Source organism: Hyaena hyaena, unplaced genomic scaffold (assembly GCF_003009895.1).
Source record: "Hyaena hyaena isolate Hyena2069 unplaced genomic scaffold, ASM300989v1 scaffold_51, whole genome shotgun sequence".
Taxonomy (NCBI): domain Eukaryota; kingdom Metazoa; phylum Chordata; class Mammalia; order Carnivora; family Hyaenidae; genus Hyaena; species Hyaena hyaena.
Genome location: NW_024080683.1, coordinates 2,356,435 through 2,366,605, shown reverse-complemented (window position 1 = coordinate 2,366,605; position 10,171 = coordinate 2,356,435). Strand labels below are relative to the sequence as shown.

At 52.5% G+C, this 10,171-nt stretch overlaps 1 protein-coding gene across 4 annotated transcripts in view; it reads left to right on the top strand.

Annotated features, from left to right (window-relative positions):
* The first annotated feature begins 1,843 nt into the window (after positions 1 to 1,843).
* The window catches only part of LOC120230979 (histone-arginine methyltransferase CARM1-like), a 253,326-nt gene continuing 244,998 nt past the window's right edge, over positions 1,844 to 10,171 (top strand). For all 4 annotated transcript variants that reach the window (XM_039230824.1, XM_039230823.1, XM_039230825.1 and 1 more), the window contains exon 1: positions 1,844 to 2,106. In XM_039230824.1, coding sequence (XP_039086755.1) covers positions 1,947 to 2,106 — 160 coding nt within the window. In that variant the 5' untranslated portion in view covers positions 1,844 to 1,946. The remainder of the gene's footprint in view (positions 2,107 to 10,171) is intronic.

Here is a 10,171-nt window from a genome sequence, read left to right as displayed (position 1 = left end):
CCACCATTCACTTTTTTTAATGTTTATTTTTGAGAGCAAACGAGAAGAGGTATGGGGGAGGGGCAGAGAGAGAGGCACAGGGGATCCAAAATGGGCTCTGCATTTGACAGCAGAGAGCATGGCACGGGGCTCGAACTCACAAACCTGAGCTCAAAGCCAGCGGCTCGACATACTGAGCCACCCAGGCACCCCCACCTTTCACTTTTGGTATCAATCAGATACCCCTCCCCAGGCCTACTTTCCATTTAGCAGCAGACAGCATGTGAAGGCTGAACAACTTTTTTTTTTTTTTTTTTACAAATAGTTTATTGTCAAGTTGGTTTCCATATAACACCCAGTGCTCATCCCCACAAGTGCCCCCCTCCATGCCCATGAACAAGCTGTTTTGACAGGAGGATAAAGAGGTTCAAGAGCTACTATAGGGGGTCTTCAGCGCCATCCACGCAGTGATTCATAAGGCAAAGGGCCAGGGAAGGCAGGGCCGTGCTCTGAGGAGGCGGGAAGCTTGTGGGGGCAGCCTGGTGAGGTGGGGGGCGGGGGGAGGGCAGTGAGCAGGGGTTCTGTGGCTCCCACACCGGGAACCCTCTCCACAGCTCCAACTCTCTGGATATCTGCTCCCCACGGGCTTCCAGGGCACAAATCAAAGCGTGAGGCCACAGGAAGTGGAAATGAGGACAGAAAGAAGAGCACGGTGCTTAGATGATGAGAGGAGACGGAGAAGGAGGGAAGAGAAACCTCTTTCGAGAACAAGCTGGAGCCAGAGAGGCGATGTCGGGAAGCAGGACCACAGTGAGGGGTGCAGGCGGCTGAGGGTGAGGGTGGGGAAGGCCCTGAGACCACGGGCTTCCCAGAGCCTGGCCGGGTTTCTCAGGAAAGAGACCCCAGGGGCCTCTAGGGAAGCTCATTCCTATCAAGTCAGCCTGCTTAGTTAAGGACATTGGCTTCACGGAATCCCAATGGATTTACAGCCATTTACAGGATTTGCTTCCTCCCTGCAGTCCATTCTGCCAGGGGTCACAGACCAAGGACACACAGATGTTGGTTCCGAATATGAAGAAAAGTGCCCTTTATGGCACATGAGTCTATGGCTGCGGGAGACTCTGGTTAAAAAAAAAAAAAAAAAAAAAGACTGCTTCCTTTTCTTAATTTCCTGCAGCAGCAGGCCAGTTTCTGTCCCACAAGACTAACGTGTGCTGCGGCTCCCCAGGGGGTGGGGTCCCCGTCCTTTGACGCTGGAGCCAACTGGCCAGGTTGGGTAGCTGCTGGAGTCAGGTGTCAACTTGGGCCCAGGCCCTCCCGACCCGCAGCTAGGGAGGGAAATGGTTCACCACCGAGCAGAGCAATTCCAAATGATGGGAGAGGAACGTGGTCATTTGAGGCCAGCCGGTTGCAGGAACGGGCGTCTTGGGCCCCCCATCCCCCACCCCCACCCCCGCTGCTGCGCTGCTGTTTGCACTTGCGACGGCCGCCCCTCGGTGGGACTGGGAACCCCGGAACGCCCCCGAGGGCGAAGGCGCACCCAGCAGAAAGCCCCGGCCAAGGCCATCTCCAAACCGACGCCCACGCCCGCAGAGCGGACCCAGTGAACAGCAGGTGTCACCCTTCTGCTTCCAAACCCCCGGCGCCTCCAGGTGCCTCGCGCCCTCCGCAAACTCGCGGGCTGGAGCCGCGGCCGGGCGGGGTGGCCGCGCGCACCTGCGCCGCGCCCGCGAGGCGGGGGGGGGAGGGGTCGCCGCGGCCCAGCGAGCTCCCGGCGGGGGTGCGGGCACCCGGGGCGGCAGGTGGCGGCCGGAGCCAGCGGGCCGCCGGAGGTCGACGCCCGGCGGCGCGCGGAGGTGAGGAGGGCGGCTGGCGCTTCCAAGTCCCTCCCCTTCCCCCGGCAGCTCCTCGGGGCGCGGGGCGGGCGGAGCGCGCGGCGCCGGGGCTCGGGCGGAGGCGCTCGCACCATGGCCCGGGGCCCGGCGCGCCTGCAGTTCCGCGTGCAGCTGCGCTTCGTGACCGAGGAGCAGCTCTTCGGGGCGGGGCCGCTGTCGCCCCCCAGCCCGAAGTGCCTGCGGCTGGACGTGCACCCGGCGGGGGAGGAGGCGGACGCGACGGTGACCGACGGTGAAGTACCCAGTCCCGCCGGGAAGTTGGGGCGGAGCGCGCGCGGGAGCACGGTGTGCGTGGGGGGGGGGGGCGGCGCGCGTGCAAGTGCGGGGTGCGCCCCCTGGGTCTCCCCCGCAGGTGTGCGCCCCGCGGCTCGCCGTGAGGGGAGACGCCGGCTGCCTCCCCCGGCCCGGACGGGCCCACGTTGCGTCTTTCTTGCGCGCAGAGAACTTGGAAGCCCCGGGGGGCCGCGCCCTGAGAACTTGGCCGAAAGTTAGGGGTGTCGTGTCCACAGCGAGGGCCGGGGCGCGCGATGCGCCTACCCCGGGGCGGAGCGGGACAGGAAGCCCTGTCTCCTGCCTTGCAGGCCTGCCCGGCTCTCTCGACATCCCCCCCCACCCCGGCGGCGGGCCGCCCCCCAGACGCACCTGCCGATGGCTGCCGGCCGGTGCAGAGGCGCGGGCAGGGCTGTGCGGGGGCTGCCCCGGTGCGGGGGTGGGGGGGCTCTTCGGGCTTGCTCTACTTTATGGTTCCAAAAGAGCTTCCAGTCCCTAGGTTCCTGGAGCTGTGGGCTCGCAAATACTTCTTTTTTTTTTTTTTTTTTAATTTTTTTTAAATGTTTTATTTATTTCTAGAAGAGAGAGACAGCGTGAGCAGGGGAGGGTCAGAGAGAGAGGGAGTCACAGACTCTGAAACAGGCTCCAGGCTCTGAGCTGGCAGTCAGCACAGAGCCCGACGCGGGGCTCGAACCCAGGAACCGCGAGATCATGACCTAAGCGAAAGTCGGCCGCTTAACCGACTAAGCCACCCAGGCACCCCATGCTCGCAAATACTTCTAATCCTTCTAGGATCCTGGCCCTTTTTGAGAATCCAAGGAAACCTATAGAAACTGGCCCCAGAAAATGTGCACCCGGGAGCACCAAACTTTGCATGTAGATGTGAATGGCGCGGTCTCACTGAGCACACCATTCTAGTAAGGGTAGGGAACAGAGCCCCAGAGAGCTGCAAGCCTCCAAAGACTCCTGGGGCTTTTTTTCTTCCCACCCTCACTTCTGAGATTCTGAGTACAGTTGAAAATGCTCTGCTGTTGTGATTTGGCTCCGTCGATAAGAATTTCCAGAAGTTCGAATAACTCTCAAGCTCCGACCTGCTCGTCAGTGACAAGCAGAATACAAATTCACTGCTATACCTCCAAAGCCTTAGAACAGACTCAGGCACACAGTAGGCGCTCGATAAATGCTTGTTGTGGTATAAAAGAAAACCGTCCAATGTGTCTTCTCCCTTTACTCTGGGCTGGGATGGGGAAGCTTGGGTCTTTAAAAAAGCAGTATTAAATACTGTTTGACTAGTGGCTTAGCTTGAGTCTTGGCAAGAGATCAGAAGCCTTACTCAGCAACTCCTAGACGGCAGGAGGCTAAAGGAAGTAGCTTTCAGTGTTTCTCCTGGGAATCTTGAAACTCAAGGTGCCAAAAAAGTGTTCAATTTGTCAGTGATGGTAATTTTTTTTTAATGTTGGTGATTTTGTTATTTTTGAGAGAGGAGAGAGAGAGAGCACAGGGGAAGGGCACAGAGAGAGAAAGAGAATCCCAGGCAGGCTCCAGACAGTCATCACTGAGCCCCGGCGTGGGTCTCAGACTCCCCAGCCTTGAGATCATGACCTGAGCAGAAATCAAGAGTGAGACGCCTCACTGACCGAGCCACCCAGGCGCCTCGCCATACACATGGAGAAACAAAGGAACAGATTTGAAATTTACACATTACTCTGTGTCCTATGAATTCCTTTCCCACAGATATGTGTTCAGGGAAGAAATATTGGAGGCTCGAGGCCGTTGAGGCTGCTGACTCTCCCAGGTAACCTGGTGCCTGGCCTATGAGGACGTAATTATTTTACCCAGAGGAACAGCCTTCTCTGAAAGCAGTAAATAGAGTCTAGAGGTGACCTCTATGAGATGATTAGACCTGACTAATGGAAATGGAAGGAATAATTACAGCTGAGGCAGGCAGTCTTTGTCAACCAGATTTTGACAATTCCTTGGGAAAGATTCACTAACAAGAAAGCAGAGAACTCACTCTCTTAACAGCTTGAGTCCTAAAATGCAGTTATTAAAGCTAGCCACTCTTTTTACGGAGTGGATTTGGAGAGAAACTATACTGGAGTTGTTTTTTTAGTAGCTCATTTTACTGGATGGCTGGCTAGACCGCTGTGGGTGATGGCCAGCGGAGCAAGTTGAGAAACGGATTCTAAGACGCTCTTAGAAGAAAGATTGTGGTGGACTCAAGTATCTTACCTTTAGTAGCAGAATTCCAAATGGGGAGGCTTTCTCCCGGGATGAAGTTTTTTGGATGGGGCCAAAGTCTTTCATGGAGTTTAAGAACAGGTCCAAGCAATGTGTCTTTAGAAAGTGGTACCGTTTCTCAGCTCACTTGAGGAATGAGTTAGTAAACAAGTGGGCTTTGGAGTAATTGCATGGATTCAAATCCCGGTGCTACCTTTTATTAGTCGCGCTGCACTTAGCCGATTTTTCACCCCGTGTGTCACTTTCTTCGTCTGTAAAATAAGGATGGTCACCTACATGTTACATCATTAAATAAAATGATGCATACACCACGTATAATGCATGGCATATATTAAGAGCTCACTAAGTGTTTGCCGTTATTATTAATGTTATATTTATTTTCTGTCCCCAAAACAATAGTGTCCTCGGCTGTTCTAAGGGATAGCAGGCCATGTTTTTGTGATGATGTTCCAAAGGAAGCTCCATGAAGTCTAGTCGATAATAACTAGGAAAAACTGAACAATCTTTTAGAGGCCCGATCTCAATAGTCTGTCATATAAAAAAATGGAACAGAACAAGACAAACCAGTTTATTCTAATTTCAGGCCCTCCAGAACTGACAAATGGTTTTATGAAGGGAACACACCAGGGGACCCAGCACTCCAGCTTATGAAGTCAGAGAAGACAGTCATTTATTCCTTTTTCTCTTAAATATTCTTCTTGATTCCCTCTTCTACCGCGAGCCTGCCTGAGAGCAAGGCTGATTTATCCTTTTCTCCCCAGACCCTTTCACAGTATCTGGTACACACAAGGCATCAATAAGTGTTTGTTGAATGAATCAGCGATTTAACTCAAGAGAGTTTTTTTTAAATGCTTTTTTATTTTTGAGAGCGAGAGAGACAGAATGCGAGTGGTGGAGAGGCAGAGAGAGAGAGAGGGAGACACAGAATCCACAGCAGGCTCCAGTCTCTGAGCTGTCAGCACAGATCCCCACAGAGGGCTTCAACTCCTGAGCTGTGAGATCACGACCTGGGCCAGAGGCAGACGCTTAACCGACTGAGCCACCCAGGTGCCCCTTAAATCAAGAATTTTTAAATGTTGCAAAAATAAAAGTTGAAATACCGAGCAGTGAGAGTACAGAATCTGAGTTGCCCCCAAACAAGTAATGCACTGATTTTCCTTACACTCTAAAGGGATGTTTTAAAATAGAGTGTATGGGACGCCTGGGTGGCTTAGTCGGTTAAGCGTCCGACTTTCTCTTAGGTCATGATCTCGCGGTTCCTGGGTTCGAGCCCCGCGTCGGGCTCTGTGCTGACTGCCAGCTCAGAGCCTGGAGCCTGTTTCAGTCTGTGACTCCCTCTCTCTCTGACCCTCCCCTACTCACGCTGTCTCTGTCTCTCTCTCTCCTAGAAATAAATAAAAACATTTTAAAAAAATAAAATAAAATAGAGTGTATAGGGGCGCCTGGGTGGCTCAGTCAGTTAAGTCTCTGACTTAAGCTCAGGTCATGATCTCATGGTTCATGGGTTCGAGCCCCTTGTCAGGCTATGTGCACCCTTGCTGTCTGCCCCTCCCCCACAAGCACTTCCTCTTTTATCTCTCAAAAATAAATAAATATTAAGAATTTTTTAAATAAATAAAATATAACGTATTAGCAGGAAATTTGAGGTGTAGTAAGGTCAGCGAGTCAGGAGATGGTTGCCACTATAAAGTTACTTCCTCAGAGTTCCCAAGAGAAGGAGACACCACACCATGGTGGTGAGCACTCGGAGAAGCAGGAGTCGGGTCCGGGGGGCAGGGGGGGTGAGGGGAATTGTGGGTAAGAGCCTTCACTGTGGTCTCTGTGGGGAAGAATGGGGGAGGCAGGGAAAGCAGCTTAGGGAGCTGGTTTGAATAACTTCAGCAGACTGGGGGGTGTAGGGTCTGCCCCAAGTTGCCGGGCACCTGGCCCTGGGTTGATCATGGCTGGTGGATAGCGGCCTGGAGCATGAGAGCCCACTAGGGCGGGCGTTGGGGGTGTGGGCCCTGGATTGATCGGTTTGTTTCTGAGAAGTGTGCTTGCAGGTGAGTTGTTGACGATCTCCAGGAACTGGCTAACCCAGGAGGGGCAGTCTCCCTGGGGCCGCCAAGGCCCCGAATGTCAACGCATCAGAATGCAAGAAGAAAAGACAGAGCAGGGGCACCTGGGTGGCTCAGTCGGTTGGGCGTCCAGCGTCCACTCAGGTCTTGATCCTGTCGCTCGTGAGTTCAAGCCCCACATCGGGCTCTCCCCTCTCAGCGCAGAGCCAACTTTGGGTCTTCTTTCTCCCCCTCTCTCTGCCCCTCCCCTGCTCGTGCACACACACACACTCTCTCTCTAATAAATAAATGAAAATTTTTTTAAAAGAGGCAGTTAATACAAGGCCAATCAGAACATACTGGAATCAGTAAGTATAGTGTACAGGGTGGGGGTGGCTGCAAACAGGAAGGGACCTGTGGATAAGATATTGAGCTCAGATGACGGGGGAAAGATATTATTTTCATACCTCACGTATGGGAAGGAACTGGAAAATGGAGAGGAAACACACAGTGGTGAGGGCTGGGCCTGCCTCCTCTCCACCCCTTCCTCCAAGGTGAGTTTTCCCTCGGGGGCGGGGACCGGAGGTCAAAGGAATGTAGGCAATGGGACTGTATCCCGCCAAGGTTAAGGGCACACCAGGTTTCCAGGAGGGGAGAGAGTCCGTTTCTTCCCTTGCTCTGTTTAGAGCTGTCTTTTAACTAGTCTGGAAGAGTTAGGAAGCTACAGAAATAAGCCACATAGGTAATCAAGTATAAAGATGCAGTGATGTTTTTTGTTGCTGTTTTGTCTCTGTGGTGTTTTAAAAGACCGCTACGTTTTGTTTTGTTTTGTTTTTTCTGTTCCCTCGTAGTTGCTCATCTCATTAGGGGGGGATCAAAGAACAGAGGAAAAGTCTGAGAAAAACATCCTTTGGCTCTCATGAGAGTCTTTATTAAACTCTGTGGTCGCGGAGTCAGTAAGTTGAAGCCTATGATCAGAAGCCTGAAGTCAGTCGCCTACAAATGATAGAGGTGTCCATTACTTTCCGTTCAACAAATATTTATTGAACGCATGTTCTGCGCGAATCACCGGCCGAACAGCCAATGAGCTGGATAAAGGCCCGTGTGTACGGAGCTAATATTTTAATTGGGGGAAGACAATAGCCAGTGACAGAGCGAGGCAATTTCAGAGCGAGATAAATGTTTTGAACCCAATGAGGAAACAAAAATGATGAAGGGAAGGAGACCAGTTCAGAGAGTGGTCAGGGAAGGTCTCTCTGAGGAAGTAAGATTTGATCTGAGGCAGCACGGATGAGGGAGCCAGCCACGCCAAGAACAGAAGGAACGGCACCCCAGGCAGGAGGGATGGCAGGTGGAAAGGCCCTGAGGCTGGAAGGGGTGGGTGTGTCTGGGGCGGCAGGTGGCGCTGACGCTGACTAAGAGACGGGGAGCCCTGGGAATTCCAGTTAGTGCGCCGGGTGTTAGAGTGTAATGAGCTGTCTCTAACCCAGTGACTTAACTATTTTGTCATGTTTCCAGATTCTGTGGGGTAATGAACCAGGCAGGGCTCGGCTGGGTGAGTCTTCTGCTCCTTGTGGCATTGACTGGCATGGACTCAGCCGGTGGCCAGCCTCCTCTGGGGGGATGCAAGAAGGCTTCATTTACCAGGGCTGGTGTGATGGTTGAGTTTTGGTGTCACTTTGCCTGGGCTTTGTGCCCAGATATTTGGTTAGATAGTACCTGGGTATTTGTGTGAGGTTGGTTTGGGATGAGACTAACATTTAAATTGGCGACTTTGAGTAAAGCAGATTGCCCCCCCGAATGTGGGTGAGCCTCGTGCAATCAGTTGAAGGCCTTAACAAAGCTACTCGTCCCCAAGCAAGAGAGAATTCTGCCAGCAGAGGGCCTTGAACAGCAGCACTGGCTCTTCCCTGGGTGCCCACTGTGCCAGCCGACCCTGTGGATTTTAGATTTGCCGGATACACATGTACACAGATACCCACACACTCTACGGATACTGTTTGCTAGAGAACCCTAATAAAGTGGAGAGGACGCGAAGCTTAGGATGGTCAGTGGGGAGCCTCTGTGTGGCTTGGCTTCCTCCCACCGTGGTCTTCCTCCATGGAGACACATGTTTCCAAGAGACAGTTAGCCCCAGACAGAACAGCAGCTGCATTACTTTTGTGACGCACACATGTAAGTCCGTCGACATCACCCGTGTCATACTGTATGTATCACAGCAGTTTTACGGCTGCCCAGGTCCGAGGAGAGAGCACATAGACCCCACCTCTGTATGGAACGAGTGGCAAGGGATTTGGAGACAAGGTGTTAAAACTGCTGGTTACGGGGTGCCTGGGTGGCCCAGTCAGTTACGTATCTGCCTCTTGATTTCCGCTGAGTTCATGAGATCGAGCCCCACATCGGGACTGACAGCATAGAGCCTGAGACTGTTGGGATTCTCTGTCTCTCACTCTCTCTCTGTCCCTCTCCAGCTCATCCTCTCTCCCTCTTTCTCTCTCTTGCTCACTCTCTCAAAAATAAAAATATAACTTTAAAACTGCCAGTTAGACCAGCCAGGTCATATGGAATATAATATACACGCTCGCACGTGCATGCGCATAGACACACACACACACTCACCATTGGGGTTTGGGGCATCAAAACCTCCCTCTGAAAAAGCTGATCAGAGAGCGTGGATTTTGATATGTGCCACAGCGGACTCCCTAATTCTCTCCTGAATTGAACTTGCCCCTCCTCACCTCCCCCTACCAAAGAAGAAGCAGCAGCAGCAGCACAAAACCCCTAAAGCCTACCACTTGGTGAGCAGCCCAGAAGACACCACCTCGGCTAGTCTTGAAGCAGGTGGGGAGGGACTGGGATGGGCAGGCTCCTGTCCTTCTCCCGAAGGCGTTGGAGAGCCCTGAGAGGAGAGGGGGTGCAGCGAGGCTGGAATTGCCGCTGGGGCACAGTATTCCTGAATGGGGCACAGGCGGCCCCTGTGCTGGGGAGTCTTCACTGTGAGACGCTGCAGACGGTCAGCATCCCCGGCCCCTTCGCGGTAGGTGCCAGCCGCCCCCTCTTGTACCTGGTTCTGTGACAGTCAAGAAGTAGTCCCTCTCAGTCAGTAGACCACTCCTGTTCACAGTCAAGTCCGACCGTCATACCATCTAATCATGGCAACTAGTGAGACATTATGGTTGCATCAAAGGGTTTTAAAGAAATAGGAATCCTGCTGAGTATCTTCTTTCTTTTGTTATCATACACTTGTATGATTTCATTTTAGTTTTTCCCAGAAAGGTATTTAATGCAACTAAACGGAGTCTTTGAGCTGGACCTGGTTTTGGGCTCCCACATTACGGGCTGTTCATCAGTGAAGAGAAAGCATTGCTTTCCTCCTTGAGGCCGTAGTGGTACTTTGAATGGATGACAAATATGAAACCATCCAAAGCCCTTGTGTGTTGGGGTCTAAAGGCACTGAAGTGAAAATAAAAGACTCCTTTTCCTGGCAGAATAAAGACTCTTTATGATTCCTTTCTTCCCCAACTGTCGATAATTGTACTGAGTGCTGGTCTGTATTGGGAGCCCATGAAGAAACCAGTTTAAAGACTGGCATCCAGGGATTGACTTAGAGTCCGTGCCACATGGAAGGGAAAACAGACACGGGCATCTTGTGAGTCAGCAGACCGCAGAGCTGTCCCTTCATGGGACGAGTTAGTGCTTGAAACGAAGAGGTTATCTAGGCAAGAAGTTGAATATCACCAAGGTCGTATT